Genomic DNA, 24697 nt, shown 5'->3' with positions numbered 1-24697 from the left:
AGGAAAGTATTACTTTAAACAGGCAAGTGCTGGACATGTACAAGCCACACAAACCTAGAAAATCCGTTTCGATCACAGCAGCCCCTTAACAAGGCCTGAAGATGACAAGAACAATGGCCAAGTCCAGACCCCTCCCTTAACATTCTTCAAGGACCATTCGACATAACAACTACGCTCATCTCATGACAACCTGGACCAAGGGGAGGTCCCTGTTCTGCATTCCACCACCATCACTGGGAAGGCACCAGCAGACGGAGCTCCTGCTCATGGACTGGTTTGTAGGCTCAGCTAGTAGAAAACTACCAATGAAGTTTCAAAACAATGTTGAAACTGAGCTATCTTAGCACCAGCTTAGCTCCCCAAACCCCACTCACTGAAGGGCCAGAGAAGCACCAGTACTTGCTCAAAGCCGGGGTTCCTCCTCAGCTGTATCCCACAGCAGACAACTAGACAATCAGCCTAGCTCCAACATCAGACCACGTTCCAGTTAACTGGCAGACTGGACACCAGGGTGCTGTCAGAAGGCCTGGACTAACACTGCTGTTAGAATTATCTGGTAAGCAACGTACAAAAGGAGGACAGAGCAAGGACATTGGCAGAACACTGCAACCGTACTCCTCTGATTGAAGGCCTTTCACAAAGCTTCTGGATGAACATTACATGTAGTCCTTACACGGAAGTTGATTTTCTACAGAGGTACAGGCATAGGGGCAATTGCAACACTTTCTGAAGTGAAATAGATATGGATTGTTTGGGTTCACTACTATTTGCTTTTTCAGTACAAGTATAAAAAAAGTGATTAAAATTCTTTAAAAAGGCACAAAGGATAGATCTTGCCCATTCCCCCCCCCCCCCAGATGTGCCATGTATATAATTCCCCCTTCATTACAGACACAATCAAAAAACATCTCTTTGTAAGTATGCCAGAAATTTCCATTAAGGTATCTAATCTCTCCACTGAAAAATCTCTTCTACATCAGTTTCCACTGCATCAAAAGCCTTGTACTTAACTCCAGGACCTTCCTACAAGCCACAAAACTGCATCTCTCTGAACACTTCAGTAGTGGTTTGTGTTTTTTTTTTTTTTTTCTCCATTTGAAAATGAGAAAAGTTGTACAAGCAATTCAGGTTTCATAATGAGGAAGTGCTTATCCATGCCAACTCAAAACACTCCAGACAAGCTCTCTCTGTTCACAGGAACAAAATTACATTTCACATTGCAGGATTAATGAAACATATCTCCAAACTGTAAGACCAAGAAGCTTTTATTTCTAGGCAGGTTTTCACATTGAAAGAAAATCCTATCAAGACCATAGCACTTTGCCCAAATGACATCCTTTGAAAGCATTATTAAACAACCAACTTTACAGACTACTGGTGTTTAAAACAACGTAGTATCACCTCAAACTGATTTTTTTTTCTGTAGAATGATAGTAAAATGATCCAGAAATAAGCATGTTCACCACCTTATCAGGTGTTCTGGAATATGCCTAGCTTTCTTGTACTTAAGCAGCCTCAATAAGGTTTGAAGGAAAACCACACACCACATCATTTGTATACACACAAGATGAACTCTCCAGAAATGCTTACAATTCTCAATCTTAAAAAAAAAAAAAAAAATCAATAACACCTGAGGAATACAGTAACTTTTTACAAGTTAAAAGGCAACAGGGCTAGAAGAGCTCAAAGCTAAAAGCTATTTAAAAATAAGAGTAAATTTAGGAATTGAGGTTCATGTACAAAGAACACATCTTCTGAAGAAAGCCCATTTCCCTTCTTGCATTTGGAATTCTAGGCTGGAAGCTAAAACCTCCCAACACAGTCAGACGCAATACACCCTGGCTAGCCTCAAGACCCAACAAGACATTCTGATATACAACTTCAAGTACAGCTACAAAAATCTGAGAAGAAAGGTTACGGCTCAGGCTCCATAATTATGACATTAGTTTATTTCTCCAAGAACCTTCAGACAGGTTGCTTCAGTAACTTTTTATTTCACTGATGCTCAAGTTAGATCTACTCTTGACTTCAATTGTTAAACACCGCTATTGCTACAAGGGAAAAACAGTATTTTCTAATAAACTGATTTAGTTCCTTCATAAGGCAAGTAAGGTTCATCAGCTATGATTGTTACACAAATCAAGCATACTAAGTTTTATAAAGACATAATCAGAGATCAACTGACTTATAACATGCATGAAGAGCTTTGCTACTAAGCTTTACTTTGTTATATTAAGTTTCTGTTCCCTGAACCCGTATTTTAGTAGTGACACTTTAAATAAGAAATTCCTGCCAACAATAGGGAATATTGGAGTCAGAAGCCTCAATGTAACCAGTCTTCTCAGCTCCCAGGTAATTAAACCACTGGAATGAATTTAGGAGCAACTTCTCTTGTACCAGCCAGCATCAATCTTTACCAGCCAGTGGCAACTATGGCCACAGGCCAGAAATGAAACATCAGGATAGGTTTACTGCTACTTTTATCTTTTTTTTCCCCCCAATAGTTTTACTATTGAGGCCGAGACGGATCAAATGCCATGGTACACACTTGGCTTCTCTTCTATCGATGCACTGGAGAAACCAGACAAGTAAAAGCCATCTGATTCATTTCCCCTAAATTAAGTCAATTTCACAATTTCAGTTTGGCTCTGTACAAGTACAAATGTTTTGAAAGGTTGAACTAAAGATACGCATTTGTTAGGATGAAGGATAATCTTTTCCTCTGCCATCTTCAGAAGTGCAAAAATCAGGCAAAATAAGAACGGAATTCCTAAAATTATGATTGAATGATTGCAGAACTTTCAACGGTAATTTTTTTTTTGCGTTGTACCGTATCTAGTATATATAGCGTAGTGTATATATACACACACTATATATAGTATATCTAATGTTGCCATCTTCTCAGAGGGCAACTAGTCAAACAATATTACCTTGACTGCAGACAGCAAAACACCAAGTACAAAACACCAACTCAAATATATCACCTCCAGAATTCACTGAAGTCATGTAAAGCCAGTACTTTGGCACCTGAAGAACAAATGGGATAGCAGGTGCCAAAGCGCAGCCAGCATCCTCATCATACCACCACCAATTATCATCTATTGTATGCATTGAGTATCTTTACAACTTGCGATGATTGAATTATATTCTCTATTTGGCATTTGTCCAGCCCCAAACTACCAAGCAAGTCTACCTCTTACTCCTCCTATTCAACTATAGCTTCTTCCTCCAGCAGACATTAGGTAAGCTGAGTTTGTAACTAATTCAAAACCACTGACTCCTTACTGCCTTCCTGCCCTGCTCCAACAGTCAAAATCTTTGAGAACTTCCAAACACTGAAACGAAGTGCTCTTAGTCAGGAACGTGGATGTACGAGTAAGTGAAGATACTCTACTAAACGCACAAAGACGACTTAACTTCAGGGTGACCCCTCAGCTTGCTTCTCAAAAAGACAAAGCTGTATTTAAGCCTCAGTTGAAGTTGTTTCATACAAGTCTAATGCTGCCGCTAACAGAATGAATGTGAAACCGAACTCTGACTTCAAGAGCCATGCTATACCTGTCAGCCTACTGGGGTGAGGTACGGAAAATAACCGCAAAGATGTGGAAACCTCCCTCTCCACATTTGTTTTCATCGACATTTACAAGTGCATTTTAATCAATATAGTTTCAGAACTTAAGTACTGGCAGTAAAACTTCAAAGCACAGCTTCACACTGTTAAAAATAGCTTGCAGCAGAACACGGAAATTTGGAATAACTTTGATGAGTTCCAAAGCCAGTATTTAGTAAAAAGACAAGTATAGAATGGTGACAACATTCAAGTTTTGAAATGTCAAGAATTTAAAGTGGTTATACTTACTGCTCTGAAAGCTAAGTTTCATGACTTGACAGAAAGCTTTGTGAATGTGCAGTAATTCTGTACTACTGAGGTACCTCTGTTTACTGTAACTGTAAGAACAAACCTCTAAAATTCAGCACATATTGCAAGCCATAAGAGAAGAAAGAATAAAAACCCTGTGTTTTAGGGCTTGGAAATTCATTGCAGTAAGACTGGAATTCGCCCTACACTGCAGTTTATTTACAGTCTAGCTGTACATACACATATATGAATTAAAAGACGTCATAGCACCTCACAGCCTTAAAGAATGAATGACCATTAATAAACAAGACACTCTACTTACATACCATTTCTATTTTAAAATAATTGTGACTGCTTACGAGTTTAAAAAAGTCAAATCTGCATATGCTACAAGAGGTAGCAGTCTACCAGAAAAATGAGAGCATACTGGTGGGGCTGTATATGCAGCCCAGACAGGCTGAAGACTGCCAAGCACAGAGAATCCACATCTCCACTTCAAAGGCAGAAGCTAGCCCCAGAAGCCTCTTCAGAGTTTGGCCTACAAATCAATACAACGTTAAGTGATCATGTTTTAAAAGTATCAGTTACACCTTTTACCTTCCCATGACACTTAGAAATTCAGGTGCTTGCCATCCTACTGAAACCACGATGGCAAAAGTGGCAAGACATGGTTTCATCATCCAGAAACACAGATGTCTAATTACAAAAAGCTACTAGCCTAATTGTGTTTGAACTTGAAAGTTATTTACATAGGGACTTGATGGCCTAAATCTCAATTAGCATACGTATGTTAGAAGAGAAGGCAAAAATTCTCTCCCTACCTTCACACTGGTTCCTCGGAAGAATCTTCCATCTTGTTTTTATCACATTTTCCAAGATTTGCAGTCCATAATACTGAAATTGGAGAAGAGCAAAATGTGAGTACGTTACTGTAGGACTACCTAACATTCAGGACTCTCATTCAATCAGACATTCACGCTTAATATCTAAGACTTCAAGAATATTAAACTAACAAATTTATTAAATATGTCTATTCACCCATTTACTGAGGTTTCATGCATTTTTTCTTGTTTTGTTTTTGCTATACTAAGTCCTGCTGTTTGATCATGCTCACACCAGGAGGAAAAAAAAGGAAAAAAGAAAAGCCCTCTGGCAGACAATTTTGGCTATCTGGAGAAGAGAAAGTAGCAGCCAGATATGAATTTGCATCATAAATGACTGCTCATATGTTCAAGTACTACCACAACCAGGCTCCTAAAATATTTAGCAGCTTGGATGGTCTCAAGCTTCCTATCGTTCCTCTAAGAGCTGGAAAAAAAAAATCTTGTCTTAGCATCACATGTTCTGACACTTTCTTTAGAAAGTACTTCCCAAACTTCACTGGTGTGTTACTTTAGGAACAGCAAGACAACCCACAGGTTTATTCAATTTCAATACCCACCCCGATATGGCAGCTATTTCTACTATTTAAAGATGAACTTTTGTGCTCAGTCAAAGAACAATAAAAATGTGACTAAGTTCTTGGAAATCCTTTTACCTTTCAGGAATTCCTTCCTAGTTTCTTAACTGAAAAGATTACATATGCAAGGTAATCAGTAAGGCCAGTCCCTCTGCCCATTTATCCCTACTGCCAACTCAAAGTAACAGGGAAAAGTTTTGATGTGATCAAAAAACTTTAATACATAAAACCCCATTAGCATGAATAGACAGCAGAGAAAAGGGGACAGGGAATTTTGCATTTGCTTTAAACAGCAGCAGACTAGGAAGAAGAAAAAAGTATCACATCAATGCCTGAAAGGTAAACTCACGTTTTTACAGTTAAAAGTTTGGCTGAGAATAAGAGTTCTTCTTTAAAATGGTTAGTTGTTATACAAAGTAGGATCATGAGCATTTCAACCAAAGGGATCATATAAACTTCAGCTTAATTAAAAGAACACAATGTAGGCTGTCCCAAACTACATTGCATTTTAATACCATTTTTGCTGTTCTCATCTTAACATAACCTACATTCCCTCCCCCTTCGCTTCCCTCTGTGACCCAAGCTCCCACCAGCTTCACGTGAGGATCCCGCATCTGCAAAATAGTGCCTTTAGAATAGCGTCATCTTCCAAAGTCTTGGGTACAGAGAAAAAAAATATGCAATAACAGAAAATTGGCAGGGTATTCTTTTCTTCATTATCAGCAGTAAAAGTTTATCAACTAGATTTTAATCTACAAATTTACAATAACAATCTCACATAAAAACTAAAAGAAATCAAGGGGGATGTTCATACAGGAAAACGTACAGAAACAGTTTAAGTAAAATGCCTCACAAGAAGCTATTTCAGTCGCTGCCATAGATTCATAGATGTCATCTGCACCTGATCCAGGCTAATGAAACAAGTATACTTAGAAAAGCTTCTAACAACATTGGAAGTATGGCCACTGATAGTCAGACAGTGCTAACTTTCCTGAAGGAAAAGCTATAGTTTTATTTCCAGATTGTACAGGCATACCTACTAATAGCCTTTTCATCTAACCGAAAATGTTATGTTTGCTTCCACATTCTTCCCACCCCCCACCCCCCATCAACTTATTCAGCCTCAAAATCAGAATGGCAAGCCTTATTTCATTTTATAACAACATTAGATGATCAAACAGAACTTAGAGGAAAACCTTGACAGAAACTATGGGCAGAAATCATCTTCAGTCTCCCCCAACACAACCTGGGATGCAAGTTGCCACACCTACCCCCCCCATATGCACTCAAATATCTACTTTAGACTCATGTACCTTAAGCCATAGAGGTTCATCTTGTCTAGGTTTCTACTCATTCTTTTGTACACACCATTTCAGTTCTGCCCTCAGCTAGCCTCTTGTTCATCTCTTCTCATCTTTTCCTCGGCACTAGTAATATTCATTTTTCTCTAATACTTGCACATGAAATGAAATGGGAACAGTAATAAAGTTACTGTATACAATCGTTACCTATGCATCTTTCTTGCCATACCATGTTTTAAGGTTTTGTGAGACTGCCTGAACACACTGCAAGGGGCCATGTTGTTTTTTTCAATTTGTTTGAAGTTTTATTTGATTTGATGGTTATAATTATTTTCGGTACTTCCCTGATAAAAAAGATACACAAAGTCCAAAAAAGTCACTGATGCCAATTGTAAGTTTTGCCATCTGAAGCATCGGAGGTGTACTTTTCATTTGGTAGTGAAACAGCACACAATCGCATTTAAACCAAGCACAAAACAGAAGTCTTTCCAATATGCATTTGCTCTTAGTTTATTTCTAATCATCTAACAACGATTCACTGCCAAGTTATGAAGATGAGGGACAGGTAACAGCAAAGACTGAAAAAAACATGAAATGATCCCTATGGTAGAAATTTCTATGGCACCCTTATTACTTATTCTATGCACCAAATCCCCTCCCTCCCACCTCCCAAGAAACAAAAACAATTGATGAACAGAATTCAGTTAAAGGGAATCAAAAGGGTAGACCTTGTGGAGGCCTGCCGTCAAAGCCTAGCTGTGTCAGTTGCACAGGAAGACACCCCTTTTCTTCCTATTACAAGCAATCAACATAATGGAACATTATGATTAATATCAGGTAGTGTTAACAGCTTTAATTAAAGAAAAAATATGATTGCATAAAAGCCAAATGTCATAGTGCATAAATTTAGCACCAAATCATTTGCAATTTATGTAAATTGAAGAATTCTTTACCTGTTGCTTTCTTTCTGTTCCTCTAATCATCTCATTTTTCACAAGACAAATTTGAGTTTTTAAAAATACTGTTGATAAATCAACTTAAACATTAGTAATGTCTGTCAGTATAAAAAGCAAAGTTTACCAGGCAAGCAAACAGGCAAACACTGTTACTTATAGGTTAGCACTTTGAGGAAGTTCTTTCAACTGTTTTCCCCTGAGCTTTAGGGCAATAAAAAAAATTTGAACTGGTTTCATGAAAACCTCCTGAATTCAGACACCATCCAACCATGATCATTTTCTGTTCGAACACAGTGTGTATCAAGCAGAAAAACATGCATGTCCATTACTTAAGGTAATCATCAAACTTAAGACAGTGAAAACACATTTCAATCAACTTTTCTGTTCGAACTGCAGAAATCTTGGTAAAGCCTTTAAAATGGCAGACAAATACTGAATGCTGTCCCTTTAGTCTCTACCATGATAGACGGATTTCAAATAGCAGTACAAAGCAAATGCGTTCTGCATATTAGTAAAGACTAATCTCATAATACAAAGAGTTTGGGGTGCTTAACTTTCATCGACTGCTCAAAATCTTGGCCTAATAAGGTTTCTATTTTGTCTTCAATATACCTAGGGACAAATTCTCTCCTCAGTTATGTGCACATGGCTCTCATTAACACCAAAGACAGCCAAACACTTTCCCAAGGACAAAATGTGGCTCTAGGAGACTTTTCATTACTCAGATGTACACATACACCAATCTTTGGAACTGGCATTACGCACTTATGTGCCTTAGAAAAAAAGAAAAATTCTATTTCCAATTTAGTTGTGTTTTTTTTTTTAAGGAGAAAAAAAACTTGTCAATGGAAGAGGAGATTTAAATATTTTGTCCATTTATGGTTCTTGTCTAAAGCCATCTTTGGGAACAAGACAATAAAAAAATGTGGTTTAAATCAAGAAAGCCTATGGCTAAAAATGAGATACCTTCCTCAAAGTTTATGAATGGAAGAAAGAGGAAAATCAAATAAATAAAAGTTGATTTGCTTACTTTGGTATTCATGTTCTGAGAGAACTCCAAAATAGTATCAACTCTTGTCCACGCATCGGGATGTTCTTTTAAGTGAGTCAAGACTTCTTGAGCCATTCTTTGCTATAAACAAGTTTGGGAAAAAAAAAAAAAACAGCATTAGCATTGAGTTATTTTAGAAAAAAATATACTATCAGCTAAGACATTCATATATTACGTCACCTTTAAATCATGTATCCAAGAGTTAGTCAGAATTAAACCAGAAGCAACAGGTCACTTAAATCTCCTTCTGTGCGTCAGTCAAGGTCTTTTAACAATCAAATTCAAGGAACGCACTAGTGCAAGATGGTCATTGACTTACTTCCCTCTTCCACCCTGAATAATTCTTCTAGGCCAGCAGTGAAGATGTGAGAAAACCACACAACATACTAGGACAAGAAGCTTTCTGCCATCCAAGAAAGTCTTCTAGATAAAATTTTATTCCAGGGCACCCAAACTTTCTAGTTCTACTGGAAGTGTTTATATAAGACACCAGCTTTAAGGACTACTGCACCATGATGCAAAGTTCTTGATATATGAACTTTTGATTTTATTTCGAAGAATCACAGAACAGAACTGAAGTTCTCCAATCCCTGCTTGTGAGGAATCCCTCAATATATCCAATAGCTTACAAAAACAGTAACTACTTACTGGGGGGCAGCACGGCAGCTGGTTATGTTAGCAGTTTGTTCCTCCTTGGGACTGCCATAACCAATTATTATACTAGGTACTATGGCTTCAATAACTTGCCAAAACTCCTCATCTGAAGCAATTATGCATTGAAACAGGTGAATTCATTTTAGGTATCCTTTTCAGGCTCGGATGTCCAAAAAAAATCTTTTTAAGCCAAATGATGAGAGCCATTTCCAAAAATGCAGCGTACTGACAAATCCTGCAGCAAATTGCATCACCTACAAGCACCAGACTCTGCCTTTAAACAGGATGAACATTTTCAAAGTTATCAGAAAAAGTTACATGGCAATTAACAAAGATTAATTTGTTCTCCCACTCCATTGTAGAGCCAATTCAACAGAATTACAAAGCAGATAAAGCTTTAACTTCACCAGTTACACCTTACTACAGCTATGCATATCCCTAGTTGGCTACAAGAACATACTTGAGCTAATTATCAACTAGTATAAAAAAACCATACTTGTTCAGTAAGACAGAAACCCCATCAAGACTCAAAATCAATACACATATAACACAAGAAACAGCCAAATTGGGTATGGAATTTACCGAATTAAAATCCAAAGCTTAGACATCATTTTTATGTACTGTCTTAAGGCATCTATACAATACTGACATCCCTAGTGAAGAAAACTGAGCACAGCGGAATGTTCCCCAGCCTGATACTGACTTGGACTAGCAAGTCCCTGTAGGTTCAACATGGAACAGTACCGCCTGGATATTATTTTGAGTTAAGAAGGCAGTATAACCATTTTCTCACAGTACCACAGAGCTAAAACATCCAGCAGTTCAGATGCAGTTCAGTTCAAGTGGGAAAGAATCACTGTATTACTGCCATGCTGAACTTGGGCACATTCTTATACTGACCCTCCTTGGTGCTTCTAACACCAGTGACATCACAGGATCAAACGTGCATACCAACAAGATACATATATGCCCACTATCCTTCTCCCAAGCCTTGTGAAATTCACTCTCATACCCACCAATACCTTACATCACTGGCCATCAGCTCCCATAGTTTCATACAAACAGTAACGCTTAACCAAGACTGAAGATTCACTGTGTCATTGCTACAGAAAAGTCAGTCAGCAAACAAGTAACCCCTCCGAACATGCAACTGCCTAACAGGCCCATCGAATTAAGAGTCTGGGATGAACACAGCTAAACATCCATTTGAGTTGTCCCAAAGCTACTTCAGTTGTGTTAGGGGCATTCTTTCTTTTCAGAAAGTACACCAAAAAAGCAAAGAACAGAAAAAATCTAGAAGTCGAGGACAGAACAAAGCTTCTTACTTGCCTAACACAGATCTGCGGACAGTTTTGCAAGCAGCAATAAGAGTTAAGCAGAAGGAGACATGCTAAGAATTATGGGGAAGAAATCAGGTGGATTTGAAAGCAAGTTCAGCTGGGCTATCCAGACTGCATCCTAAACCTTTTTTCCATATTATTATATCCTGTTGCAGACATAATGCTGTTAATATCCCAATATTTAGTTTCCTCAATTTCTATTACTTGCATCACCGTTTAAGCCATGTTCTGAACTGGCAGACTCTGCAATGAAGTGCTTTTTCCTGCTGGAACTTTTGAACTTCTCTTGGAAGAGGTAAAAGCTTACAGACATTCACTGAAAAACATCTGTACCCTTGGGAAAATACTAAAATAGCAAGCCAAGTTTACATGAAAGTTTAACATATTAGTCCATTTACTTGTAAGTTTATATCATGATCCCCTTTTGCCAGTTAATAGCCTCCTCTTGCATTTGTTTCTCGTTGCATTGAATTTTCTAAATACACCAAACTATACCCAGCTGATTTATATGAAACTATTACTCCCAATACAACAATGGCCATTTGATCACCGTATTTAGTGTTAATCCTCTACTCTCCTTATATCTCTTTCCTATATTTTAAGGTCAATTCAGACCAAAGAATATTACAAACAGCGCCTATTTTGTAAGTCAGTACAGTAAACAAGCATATCACTTACAAAACAAGCACTCGGAAGTCCATGCTACCGAAGGCAAAAGCTACAAGCCACTTTGTGACAGTCATCTAAAAAACTACAGCTAATAACTACTTGAATTTAGGAAAACTGAAAATACAAATATTTCCAAAAAGAAACATGGGGTTTTAGAACCCGCAGGAATTCACATTAGAAAGCTTTACACAAGCTTTTTTTAGATATACAAAACAAGTTCAAGCAATTTTTTTTTTTTTTTTACTCCAATAGTTGGAAGGAAGGAATAGAAAGGCATCAGCTACTTTCTCTCATTTTAATTCACTTTTTATTGTTGTGCAAGAGTATCTTAGTAAGATGCATGACACTGGAACTCCCAATTTCTGAAGCATGGACAATGAAAACTCGCCAGAGGAGGATCTATGCCAACACCCTTGTAGAAATACTTGCTTTCAACATTAAGCCTTTTTTCCCAAGTAGTTGGAAACTAGATAAAAGCAATATAAAATTCACTTTCAAGACAACGTAAGCTCACAGACACACACACACACTCCCCTGATTTGAACTCAAGTTTCACAATTTGCAGTAAGTCCTGAGAAGAGCACAAGAAGAATCCGTGCAGAAGAGAACAGTAACGGGGAAAAATAGATGAAAAGACAAAATCTCCTCTTAATGCATGTAATATGTTTTTTTATAAGCATAAATATTCTAACAACACTTTTTTCTCTTAAATACAATCCTTCAGTGAGGCCAATATTGAGTTTATGGCTTCACAATCCTGTCCACAATAGTAACTCAAACTTTGCTGACGAACAAAAGGCCCAGAAGGTGAGCTGCAAGCAACAACACCCCTACCAAGTTGTACTTGCTCATCTCTTGTAATAGCAGAAGGCACGCTAGAAATGAAAACACATATTAAACTAACATTTTTCTGTTATTTCAATGGGCATAAAGGCTTGTTTTAAACAAGGGCACATAAATCACCACAGATATTCTAGTCAATAGCAGAGCAAATCTGTTAATATTACTGATTTTTATTCAAGTAAATTAATTTTGCTCAACACTTTAGCTATAAGGTCAAACACAGTCCATACACATAGGTTCAAAGTCCACATTACCTGTGCGCCTTCTCCATGGTACAAGCAGTTCACCACATTGTCCAAAAGATTGATATCCAGTTTCTGGTTAAAATCCAGCAGCTGACGAGCTGCATGGTCTGCTAACATTGTCATAATTGCTGGCATAGATTACTGAAAAATAAAGAATTTTTTGATCAGTTCATAAGAACTTACTAGGTGCAGTTGTAAAGTAGTTGCTTCAATTTAAACATCTCCTTTGATTGAGATGAACTACATTAGCAGTACCAGGCTGCACTAAATACACAAAACTCCCACCGTTGTTAAACACAAGGACAAACCCATACTTAAAATTCACACATTACTGCCCCAACCAAATTCTCGGGGTGTTCAGCAGGCACAACCCATAACAGCAGTTTGACTAATCAATGGGCCACATTATCAAGCAAGCTGAGCAACTTCTTTCCAAGTAGGCAGCAGCCCCTACAGTTCCCTGAACATTTGTAAACCAGTAAGTTTGCTGGTAGGAATACCCAGTAGCAACCATTCCATGATTCTGTAACACGACCCAAGCCCGTACTAGTAATCTCAGTAGAATTTTAAGCTTTCAAGGCCAACATGCACATCTGGCTCTGCAAGCTTTTTAAACAACCAGTTATGGAAGTGAAACAATCTACAAACTTGGTACGAAGTTAGCCACAGAGGTCATTTTTCATATACTTGGATAAAGAGCTCACGTTATCTACATACAAGCAAGACATTGCCATTGAAATTAAGACAGTTGCCTGTTTGAAAGCATTTCAAGATGAAGTAAGGTGACAGTTAATTCAGCATACCACCTTAGAGAACTTCACACTGGAATGGAAAAGCCCGCTGGAGGTTTCAGGTCCCATAACACACCAACTCCTTGCCTTAGACCTAGTAGCCTCAACATTTTGCAAATGAAATTAGGTGGAGCATGTGCGACCACGCACATTAAGATGCTTATGAACCAGAAACTGGTACAAGATGAAGGTACCCCCAAACAACAAGACAAGCCACAACCCAAGGAAGTGCGGATCAGAAGCTACACTCTACTCCTTTTAAACCGGACCCCTACTGGGAATAGCGTAAGTTTATTCCCCTCTTCACACAGCAACTGTAACACATTCCTACCCTCTTATCTACAGTTCTCTGACATTCCCCCTCCTTTTCAGAGCCTTCCATAAAAATACAAATTTCACACTGAACCACTCATTTGAGAAATACTCCAAAGTTTGGAAAACTGTAAGGTCATTCAAAAAGTCATTCAAGAAGTCACAGTAGCACTATCAGCGTGTTCAAAGAGATACAATCAATCTCTTCTGGAAACAAACTGCATTCACATGGAAAACAACAGAAATCAACCTACCCAGCCCACCCCTTCTTTAGAACCCCTTTTTAACCTAAAAGTTCTGCTCTTACTGAATAGCTTCATGGGGAAATAAGAATTCATTTCATCCCTTACATATTTAAGTCTTATGCTTAAAAGTGAAGAGCAAGACAAACCTGTGACTCAACCCATGCAATTGCTAATTAAGTGAAAGTCCTACAGTAACATGCAGACAGGGAAAATCTTTTGTTTAGAATGTACATTTGCAAGTAGTATCAAGCAGTTTTGTCTGCTTCTATTTAGAATTATATTAACTGAAAAAAAATTTTAGTAATTTTTGGCTAAGTAACTCATGCAATTAATATTATTGCACTAATGTAATCATTTTGAAGGATCCATGGCATCATCCAGTCAGGCTTTTTACAGCATCTCCCTGGAAAAATACGAGGAAATAAACATCAAATAGAAACCAAAATTAATTAAACCCTGCATCTGTCCTCCACCCAACTCTGAAAGTTTTGGGAATCACTAAGTATAGAAGCGAGGAACAAAACGGTAGGGAAAGCCAATTTCCTTCTTCTAACTTAAAAGGGCACTTCAAGACTTCACCTGGCAGAGGGGCAGCGAGCAGCACTCGAAGGAGAAAATCCAGCCAATTAATACGCTCTGCAGCGTAGAGAGCAATCGCTCCCACCAGACACGCGCGTACTCGCAGGCACGCCCCTCTCCTTTCGCATCTGCCCTCCATAGCTGAAGCGGGAGCTGGGAAAGCAGCCCTCAGACTATGAGGAATGTTTTAAATCTGTGATTCCTTGGGTAGGGCCACTCATTTTAGATTTGAGCCCCCTTCAGTGGTTTATACACAGCCCTAAGAAGACAAACGAGCAGCCACGTGACAAGCAGAAGTTATTAACCACATGGAGGCAAAAAGGAAATGTTTTGAATAGGGCTCTTTGCCACTCCCAGCATTATCTTCAAAATGACCTGCCTGCTTGCAAACTGAAATACAGAAATGGCGGCTTTGTGGTCAATACCAACGGCAACCAACCTGATCTCCTGCTCCCAGCACTGTACCCACATGAAGCTCACAGCCTTTGGCGTACCATGCTCCTACACTTTCCCCATCATGCCTGAATGCGAGCAGTTTTAAACCTCACCTCTAACCACCACCACCAATTCTTCAACACTGGCAGTAAGTGGGGTAACAGAAACAAAGTTAAAAAAAACTAAACTACAACACAGCAAGAACATGACATCTACCGAAGGTCAAAAGAACTGCATTTGCAGAGAACTGTTTACATAGTTATCCCAACTCTCGATGACCCTGGACCCTCAGTTTGAAACAACAATTAGCTGCTTAAGACACACCCGATTCATTTAAGCATGTTGCGCTCAGGAATGAAACCGCTCAGGAACGAAACCATTGATTCGTAGTAGTGAGACTGAGCCCAAGGCATACCTCCACTGCAGGTACCTAGAGCTTCGGGGGGCAGCCATTAGGACACCCTGGGTGAGCCGCTCTGCCCATGCACGCCATCCCAGCACCGGAGGGGAGGGAGGCACCCTCCTCCAGCCATTTCCTTGCATCTTTCGGGCGTTCCTCCAGCCCCACGCTGGTCAGCAGAGCACCTGGCACGGCGCGGATGGCAAAGCACGCATCCCTTCCCTCCCTGCCACACGGAGCACACGGGGGGTGGATCGACCACCGCGGTGCCCAGGCTGTGCCCAGGCCCTGCCGCCCTCCTCCTGCGGGGCCGCCAGGCCCCGGGCTCGCTCCGGTGGGGGCCCGGGGCCGGGTGGCTGGCGGCGGGGCCCCTCCTTCCCTCCCTGCCTCCCTCCTTCCCTCCCTGCCTGCCTCCCCTCCCTCCCTCCCTCTTTCCCTGCCTGCCTCCGCTCCAGCCCTGCGCTCTATACAGGGCCCCCACGTGACGCGGGCGGACGTTTCAATACTGCTGCACAGACACACAAAAATATTTCTGGAAACTTCCACTCCTAATAATTTACAGATTAGGGCCCGGCTCTCCCCCCCGCACGGACCCAACCCCGGCCCGATCGCCCTCCTCGTAACGAGGCCGAGCCCCCCCCCCCAGGCCTCCCCCGGCCCCCCCAGCTCCCCAAGCCCACCACCGCGGCCCCGCTCCCGGCCTGGGGCCCCCCGTGCTCGCCGCCCCGGGCCCCAACACCCCCCCCACATCCCCCCCATTTGGCCCCCAGCGCTCGGGGGCTCCTCACGGCCCTCCCTCCGCCCCCGGCCCGCTCCGCGCCCTCACCTTCGTGTTCCTCGCAGCCTCCTCCTTCGGAAAGTAAGGGGGGAGGGAGGGGGGGAAGGTGAGCCAAGTTTCTAACCACACGCCGAGGGAAAAAAAAAAAAAAAAAAAAGAAATAATAATGACGATAAAAAAAAAAAAAACGACCCCCGAAGTGAATTAAAAAATCAAGGGGAAGGTGCGCGGCCGCCTCTCCGCTCGGTCCCCGGGACCGTGAGGGGCCGTGAGGGCGCCCCGCCGCCGCCGAGCCCCCCTGGGCCGCTTCTACCTTCCGCGGGGCCCCGCCGGCTCTGGCTCCGGCTCCCTGCCCCGCCGCCGGCTGCCCCGGGCCCCGCAGTGCCGGCGGTGCTGGCGACTGGGGGCTGCCGCTGGTCCCGCCGCCGCCGCCCTCCCCTCAGCCCGGCGGGCGCTCAGGGCAGCCCCATCCCCGCCGCCCGCCCCCCGGCTCGCAGCGAACTTCGCCCCCCGGCGGCTCCCCCCCGCGGGCTCCCCCTGTGAGCAGGTCGCACGCACGGCGGCCGAGGCGGCGGCGGCGGCGGCAGGGACTGAGCGCGGCGCGGCTCCCCCTCCTAGTGCCACAGGCGCGGAACCGGCTCAAACCGGTTCAGACCGGGAGATTCCATCTCGGTTGAGTTTGCGGCCCATGGCGCCGCGGAGCGTTTGGAAACCTCGGGCCTCCGCCCAGCGGCCGCCCCCATTGGTCCTCCGACGGGCCGCCGCGCCAGCGGCCTCCGCGCTCATTGGTCGGCACTGCTGTCCGTCCGGCGCTGAGCCGCGGAGGGGCGGGGGGAGCGAGCGGAGGGGGGGAAGGAGAGGGGGGCGAGCCGCTGCACGCTGAGTGGCCGAGTCGAGCTGTCGCTCAACGCCGGGCCCGCCTCCAGTTCACAAACGGCGGGCGCAGGTGCCGGCACGCCGTGATTGGTAGGCGGCTCAGTGTGACGTGCGCGGCGCGTAGGCTTCTTGGGGGCCGGCCGTTGGGCGGTGGGTTCGCGCCTCAGGAGGTAAGGGTGGAGGCTGCTGAGAGGGGAGCCCTTGTGAGGTGAGAGAGGGAGTTAAGAGAATCTTAGTAGGTAGGATGCTGATTAACGAATGCCTAGATTGTTGTATTGAACTAGTAGGTGTTGCTTAATGTCTTTTGCTTACTACCGTGCAAGTTAACCGAAACACGAAGTCTTGGAGCCCCTCACAAAGGATGGTTCCTGACAAAAACGGGGAACCTGTCTCAAGAACCGGCTGAGACCAACCCTGTGGTTTGGACAAGAGCCAAGGAGCAGCTGAGTCTGCACAAAGGCAGGAGGTGATGAAGAAGAGTCATCAGCCTTCATCCCCACGGTGACCACCACTGGGAGACACTGCACAAACGCGGATGGGAGGAGCTTATGGAAATGACTTCTTGAAACTAATTTTAATATGAAGCGGGGATAGGTTATGCATATGTATAGGCGTATTGAGAAACTTCATGCATGCGTAACTCTTTACTGCATATAACCGAGGCGAGTTGCTGCGTTGGGGTGCGCATGAGTCTGGTGGGACTGCTGCCTGTGCTGCCCAGGGCTGAATAAACATACCTACTTTACATCTTACTGATTGTGGAGTCCATTTTCCACACATCAGTTTGGAAAATGGAGCCAGCCAGGAGGTTCTTTGCTTGACTGTGGGATCGACTGTGGAGCAGACATCCCTGGGTTCCCCCCCGAGCATTTTCCTTGGAGGAGCCTCTGCTGCTAGATGCTTGCCGTGAGAGCAGAGAACGACCTCCTGAAGGCGTGGATAAAACGGTACGTGTTATAAGAAGGGCCTGTATAGTCGTACACGTGGCCAAGGCAGCTGGTAAATTGTGCAGAGATGTCTGGCGTGCAGTATAGTCCTCATACGGAAGGAGGGCTTAGAGAAAGAGCTTGGAGGTAAACTGAGGCGGTGTTGCTCGGCATGCAGCATTGGACAAAGGTGTACTAAAGCAGATAAAATTCATCAGGCACCAGAGCAAGATCTAATGCATTTGTTTAAGCCTCCCTCGACCACAGGAACAGGGTGTGGACTCGGATGGAACATCCGCTCCCCTGGGCAGTCCTGTATCTTCCTGTACTAGGAAGAAATCTGCCCCTGTAGCCTTAGAAACACCTCTCTGAGAGGTGATAGAGCCTGATGGTGGGATGATGCTGATCAAAGTACTTTTTTCCACCACTGATTTAGGGGAATGGCAAAGGGGTTGCAAAGGATTACAGGAGTGATCCGGTAAGCGTAACCAAACATTTCCAGTTCATTGTAAAACAGCATAACCCTGACTGGAAGGACATACAGTTATTATTAATGAGTACATGACTGAGACAGAGAAGCAACTGATTTTCAAAACAGCAGGGAATTTGGCTGAAAACCATTATAGGATTGCAGGAGGGGACGTTAAGGAATACTTCCCTTTCCAAGACCCAAAGTGGGATGTTAATAGATCTGCATATATGGAAAAATTTAAGGAATATCAGGAGTGGATTTCAAAGGGAATGGAGAAGGCCATCCCCAAAACTATAAACTGGTCAGCTTTATATGCAGTTAAACAGAGTCCTTCCAAGTCCCCGTCTGAATTTCTGGATTGACTGAGGGATGTAACGTGCCGTAGCACACCGCTGGATCCTGGGTCAGAGGTAGGAATACAACAATTAACCTCCCTGTTTTTGGGGTCAGTCCACAGGGGACATCAGGGGCAAGCTCCAGAAGTTGCGTCCTACAGAAAGTAGAAATCTGGAAGTGTTGCTGGCTGAAGCATGGAGAGTATTTAGTAATAGAGAGGAAGGATATAGACAAGGGCAAAGGAGACTGGTGGCAGTTGTCAGGGAAGAGAAGGAAAGGAGGCCTAGATGAGAGCAGTCCCGATTAGGCAAGGATCAATGTGCCCTGTGTAAGAAGTTTGGTCACTGGAAAAAGGAATGTCCAAGAAACAAAGAAAAGGGACGAAGCTACCAGACGGAGAGAATAGTAGCCCATGAGAAGAAAGACTGAGGGGGACCTCAGTAATCTACCCTAGCAGATCCACTGGTTATAATGAAGCTAGGGAAGAAACAACAAGAAATAGAATTTTTGGTTGACACGGGGGCAACATATTCAGTTTTGATTCGGGCCTTGATGCCCCTGGGAAATTACTATATCATGGTGAAACGGGCAACTGGCCAAAGTGAAAAGGCATATTTCTGTGAGCCTCTAAAATACAAATTGGGAAAACAATGGGGGCAGCCACAAATTTCTGTATATGCCCATCTCCCCAAAAGCCCTTCTGGGGAGAGATTTGTTGAGACAACTGGGTGCAAAGATTACCTTTGAAAAAGGGGAAATTACTCTGAAGATAAAAGATCAGCAGTACATTCAAATTTTGAGTCTATCCCTAACTAGCCTTCCCACTGAAGGAAAAATCAGCAAAGAGATTCTAGACTAAGCATATCCTGGGGTAAGGGCCACTGATGTACCTGGAAAGGCAAAGAATGCTCCACCTCTTGAGGTTAAACTCAAGGAAGGTCAACAACCGGTAAGAGTTAAACAATACCCTCTAAAGAAGGAAGATAGGGAAGGAATTCGGCCAGTAATAGGAAAGCTTTTACAATTTGGATTATTGAAAGAATGTGAGTCTGATTTCAACACCCCCATATTACCTGTTCGTAAACTTGATGGGTCATATCAGGTGGTCCAGGGCCTATGAGCTGTAAATAAGATAACTGAAGACCTTCACCCAGCAGTAGTGAATATGTATACCTTGTTAACTGTATTGACACCCGAACTAACCTGGTTTACCGTTTTAGACCTGAAGGATGCCTTCTTTTGCCTCTCTCTGCATGAAGCCAGCCAGAAAATATTTGCATTTGAATGGGAAAATCCTGAAAGTGGACGTAAGACTCAGCTCACTTGGACGGTGTTGCCACAAGGATTTAAGAACAGCCCTTCCATCTTTGGTAATCAACTTGCAAAAGACCTGGAATCTTGGGAAGCCCCATCTGAGGAAGGGAAGCTATTGCAATATGTGGATGATATCCTGATTGCTACCAAGATGGAGGGCGGCTGTATGGCTGGACGGTGATTCTGCTAAATTTCTTGGGACTCCAAGGCTACCGAGTATCCAGGAAGAAGGCTCAGGTAATACAGCGTAAGGTGATTTATTTGGGCTATGAAATTAGTGCTGGACAAAGAGCTTTGGGACAGGCCTGTAAAGAGGCAATATGGCAAACTCAGAGACCCCAGATGGTAAAGGAGTTATGGACTTTCTTGGGAATGACTGGGTGGTGTCGACTGTAGATCTGTAACTATGGACTGCTTGTTAAACCACTATATGCACTAACAACCACTGATCAGAAACACCTTAAATGGGACAAGGAGACCACGCAAGCCTTAGAGTCACTGAAGAAGGCGTTGGTGTCGGCCCTGGCCTTAGGGCTTCCCAATGTGAGTAAGCCATTTTTTCTTTTCTCCCATGAGAAGCAGGGGATTGCTTTGGGAATATTAGCACAAGATCTGGGCCCATATCGATGAGCAGTTGCCTACTTTTCCAAGCAACTTGATGCAACTGTAAAGGGTTGGCCTGGATGCTTACGAGCAGTCACAGCAGTAATATTGAACATACAAGAAGCCTGAAAATTTACCCTGGGCCAGAAAATGACTGTCCTAGTGTCCCACACAGTATCCGCAGTACTAGAAGCAAAAGGTGGACATTGGCTATCTCCTCAAAGATTCCTGAGATATCAGGCTATACTGGTAGAACAGGATGATGTGGAAATTGTAGTCACTAACATTGTCAACCCAGCTTTTTTCCTCAGTGGAAACACAGGAGAACCAGTGCATCATGACTGCTTGGAGACTATTGAAGCAACATATGCAAGCCGTCCGGACCTGAGAGACAGTCCTATGGAAGATGGGGAGAACTGGTTTACGGATGGAAGCAGCTATGTTCCGAGTGGTAAGAGGCATGCAGGATATGCCATCACCACCAGCCAAGAACTAATGGAGTCAAAGCCTCTGCCGATGAATACTTCTGCACAGAAGGTGGAAATAATTGCTCTGACTCGTGCCTTGGAATTTGCCCAAGGCAAAACTGTGAACATCTATACAGACTCAAAGTATGCCTTCGGGGTCGTACATGCACATGGAGCAATCTGGAAGGAAAGAGGATTATTAAACTCTCAGGGCAAAAACATAAAGCATGCAGAAGAGGTCCTGAAACTGTTAGAGGCAGTCCAACTCCCTGAGAAAGTGGCGATTATGCACATTAAGGCACACCAGAGAGTGAGCTCAGAATTGGAAAGAGGAAGTGAGCTGGCAGACAGAGAGGCAAAACAAGTAGCTAAAACTGAGGTAAATACAGAAGGAGCTTTGATCCCTGATGGATGAATTTCCCTAGAAGGTAAGCCAGAATACACTAAAGAGGATCAGAAACTCATCTCAGATTTAGAAGGGTCATATAACAAAGAAGAGTGGGCTCTCACCCCACAAGGAAAGCTAATTATTCTTTCCTGCCTAATATGGCATTTGGTAGAGAAGAATATAGGAAGAGGCACTGGGGAGCAGAGGCCCTGTATAAACATCTAATCAGAGAAATTGTGGCCAGAAACCTATACACTACAGTGAGACAGGTAACTAAGCAATGTGATCTTTGCCTCCAGACTAATCCCAAGAATACCCCCAAGCCAGAAATGGGCCAAATTGGAAAAGGTAATGGGCCCGGACAACGATGGTGGATTGATTTCACAGAACTCCCAAGAAAAGGGGGGTATTGATATGTATTGGTATTAACTGACACCTTTTCAGGATGGCCAGAAGCATTCCCAACCAGAGCAGCCAAGGCTCAGGAGGTAACTAAAGTATTAGTACAAGAGATAATACCATGTTTTGGGGTTCCAGCAGCTATATCCTCTGACAGAGGACCACACTATCTCAAAAATGGTACAATAAATTAGCTTCCATTTGTGTACAGAGTGGCAACTTCATACCCCATATTGCCCTCAGTTGAGTGGCCAAGTAGAAAAAATGAACCACTTAATCAAACAGCAAATTGTGAAATTGGAACAAGAAGCAAATTTGGCCTGACCTCAGTCTCTTCCTTTAGTTCTTTTGCATATAAGAACTAGACCAAGGGCGAAGGAGGGACTTAAGCCACTTTGAAATCTTGTACAGACAATGCTACGGAATACAGAGAGGAATATCCATGCAAGCTGGGAATGAAATTATGACCTTTATGGTGGCATTAGGTAAACAGCTCAACAAAATTGGAAAGCATGTCAGTGGGACTTGGGGTAGAGGGCTGGATGGACCAGTGCACAATATACAACCTGGAGATTATGTGTATGTAAAGTCTCTTGCTGAAAAGAAAAAGACTTTGGAACCACAGTGGGAAGGACCATTCCAGGTACTCCATACCTCTTTCACAGCGATCAGAATCAAGGAGCAGAACACCTAGATCCATCACACCAGAGTAAAAAAGACACCCAAGACCCTGTGGAAGGTTACTCACATGCAACCAGGAAAGTTACATTTTTCACGGTCTTAATGGTATCATTGACAAAGGAAACTGAACAGTGGGAGCACAATACCTATGTGAAACTCACCCAGATAGTGGAGCGATAGTTTCAACCTTTCTGACTGTTGGGTGTGCATGCTGCTGCCTAAAGACAACCTAGAATTCCCAGTATAGGGTATACCCAGTATGGATTGGACATTGACCTTTGCGCACCCAAGAAATGGAACATGTCCATTTGGCAATGATGCTCATAAACATCTAGAGGAAAGATTTGAACTACTCCCATGTGAGAATGTTAATATATACACCACATGTTTAAATGATAGTTCCCCTTGTGTAGGTACACGTCCACTTAGCCATTTAGCCCAGGAACCCGACAACTGCAGTATGGCAGAATATGTAGGAGCTTTTAATCTTACTAAAATTAGAGGTTATGGTGCAAAAGTCACAATATGTGCCGATAAAAGAGATAATATGAACTCAGGCCTCAATCCTCTCACACAAACCTGCAAGTTACAAATAGGATTCTATTGTGGAGATGGGCGTGATAGAAAAAGCTTGCCCTCAAATTGGAAGGGTCATTGTATAGGGGACTACTTCAGTCCTCGAGGGGGTATATTCACTGGACCACCTTCAGGAATAGTCCAAACTTGATGGAGACGAACACGTACCACTCTGGATAACCCTCTCATGATGAGGCCTATGGGATTTCGTAGTTTTGTAAGGTGGTTAATTCCATCCCTGGGAGTAAATGAATTAGAAAAAGCTATTGTAAATATCTCAGCCATGGTGGAAATTATTGGAAATGCCACAGCCGATGCTCTTTCGGCATTGCAGGAAGAAATTTCTTCCTTACACAAAGTAGTGCTTCAGAATAGGATGGGATTAGATATGCTTTTAGCCAAAGAGGGAGGATTATGTACAGTCATAAACCAAACTTGCTGTGCATATGTAAACAAACGAAAACAGATTGAGACCGACCTGGAGAAGATTTGGGAAAAGAATAAAATTTTGCATGCAGTAGCCCAGGATGATACATCCTGGGGATTTACAGATTTGGTAGAAAATTGAATTCCTGGTTGCCAAACCTAACATGGCTGAAGCAGTTGTTTATCACAATAATCGTGGTCATAGTTTTGTCCATGGTTCTTTGCATGGTGATCCGATGTACCTTACGGTGTTTTAAGAGTACAGGAGATTCCTACAGTGAATGGAAAAAGAACCAACTAAGACAGAAACTTGAGTCTAACAAACATCTTGAAGGGATATTAGATAGGGAAACACTGTATTAAGATTAGAGGTAGTAAAAGAATTTACTAACTTTTTAGAAAAGGGGGGACTGAGAGAGAGAGTTAAGAGAATCTTAGTAGATAGGATGCTGATTAACGAATACCTAGATTGTTGTATTGAACTAGTAGGTGTTGCTTAATGTCTTTGCTAACTATTGTGCAAATTAACTGAAACACGAAGTCTTGGGGCCCCTCACAAAGGATAGTTCCTGACAAAAACGGGGAACCTGTCTCAAGAACCGGCTGAGACCAACCCTGTGGTTTGGACAAGAGCCAAGGAGCAGCTGAGTCTGCACAAAGGCAGGAGGTGATGAAGAAGAGTCATCAGCCTTCATCCCCACGGTGACCACCACTGGGAGACACTGCACAAACGCGGATGGGAGGAGCTTATGGAAATGACTTCTTGAAACTAATTTTAATATGAAGCAGGGATCGGTTATGCATATGTATAGGCACATTGAGAAACTTCATGCATGCATAGCTCTTTACTGCATATAACCAAGGCGAGTTGCCACGTAGTGGTGCGCATGAGTTTGGTGGGACTGCCCCCCTGTGCTGCCCAGCGCTCAATAAACATATGCTTTACAATCTCACTGATTGTGGAGTCCGTTTTCCGCACGTCAGAGGGAGCCCCTCCGAGGGAGGTGGGCCCAGGCTGGCGGCAGGGGACAGGCTGGGCTCTGAGGGCATAGGGTGCTGCCTCAGGCACCCCCTGGCTGGCCCCTATCCTGCCCTAAGGCCTCTGGAGGATGAAGGGGGTTTCATCCCCACCATCAGCCATGTATCTGGGGGTGTCCGGCTCTCTGCAGCATCTCTGCGCCCCACAGCCTGCTTTGGGCACGGCTGCCTGGTGCAGAGGAGAGAGAAGGCTTTAACTGAACAAGGAGCGCTCTTCTGCCACATGTGGGGAATGAATGGAGTGATCTTAGGGCACAGACTGGGTTCTCAGGGGTAAT

The 24697-nt window shown here is 43.1% G+C and overlaps 3 protein-coding genes across 6 annotated transcripts in view; 2 read left to right on the top strand and 1 right to left on the bottom strand.

Annotated features, from left to right (window-relative positions):
* Positions 1-16694, bottom strand: part of XPO1 (exportin 1) — a 38483-nt gene extending 21789 nt beyond the window's left edge. The window contains exons 1-5 of one of the 4 annotated variants that reach the window (XM_035553067.2): positions 16476-16694; positions 15966-16036; positions 12387-12518; positions 8606-8707; positions 4681-4753 (exon numbers count right to left, since the gene is read on the bottom strand). In XM_035553067.2, the coding sequence (XP_035408960.1) occupies positions 4681-4753; positions 8606-8707; positions 12387-12512 (301 nt within the window). In that variant the 5' untranslated portion in view covers positions 12513-12518; positions 15966-16036; positions 16476-16694. Of the gene's footprint in view, positions 1-4680; positions 4754-8605; positions 8708-12386; positions 12519-15154; positions 15494-15965; positions 16037-16475 lie in introns of those variants that run through there. The other 3 variants (XM_035553065.2, XM_050710063.1, XM_035553068.2) reach the window with 3 other exon arrangements.
* Positions 16695-18159: 1465 nt separating this feature from the next.
* On the top strand, positions 18160-21326 carry LOC118251187 (uncharacterized). Its single transcript, XM_050709835.1, has 3 exons — positions 18160-18197; positions 19993-20078; positions 20743-21326. The coding sequence occupies exons 1-3, from the start codon at positions 18160-18162 to the stop codon at positions 21324-21326; spliced, it is 708 nt and encodes a 235-aa protein (XP_050565792.1).
* A 1312-nt stretch (positions 21327-22638) lies between these two features.
* Positions 22639-23744, top strand: LOC126913270 (endogenous retrovirus group V member 2 Env polyprotein-like). The gene is given in 2 exon segments (XM_050710036.1): positions 22639-23509; positions 23512-23744. Coding segments are annotated over 2 exon segments (1104 nt in total).
* The last annotated feature ends 953 nt before the right edge of the window (positions 23745-24697 follow it).

Source organism: Cygnus atratus, chromosome 3, assembly GCF_013377495.2.
Source record: "Cygnus atratus isolate AKBS03 ecotype Queensland, Australia chromosome 3, CAtr_DNAZoo_HiC_assembly, whole genome shotgun sequence".
NCBI lineage: Eukaryota > Metazoa > Chordata > Aves > Anseriformes > Anatidae > Cygnus > Cygnus atratus.
The sequence above is the reverse complement of the archived record's forward strand: the minus strand, read 5'-3'. Positions and strand labels throughout refer to the sequence as shown.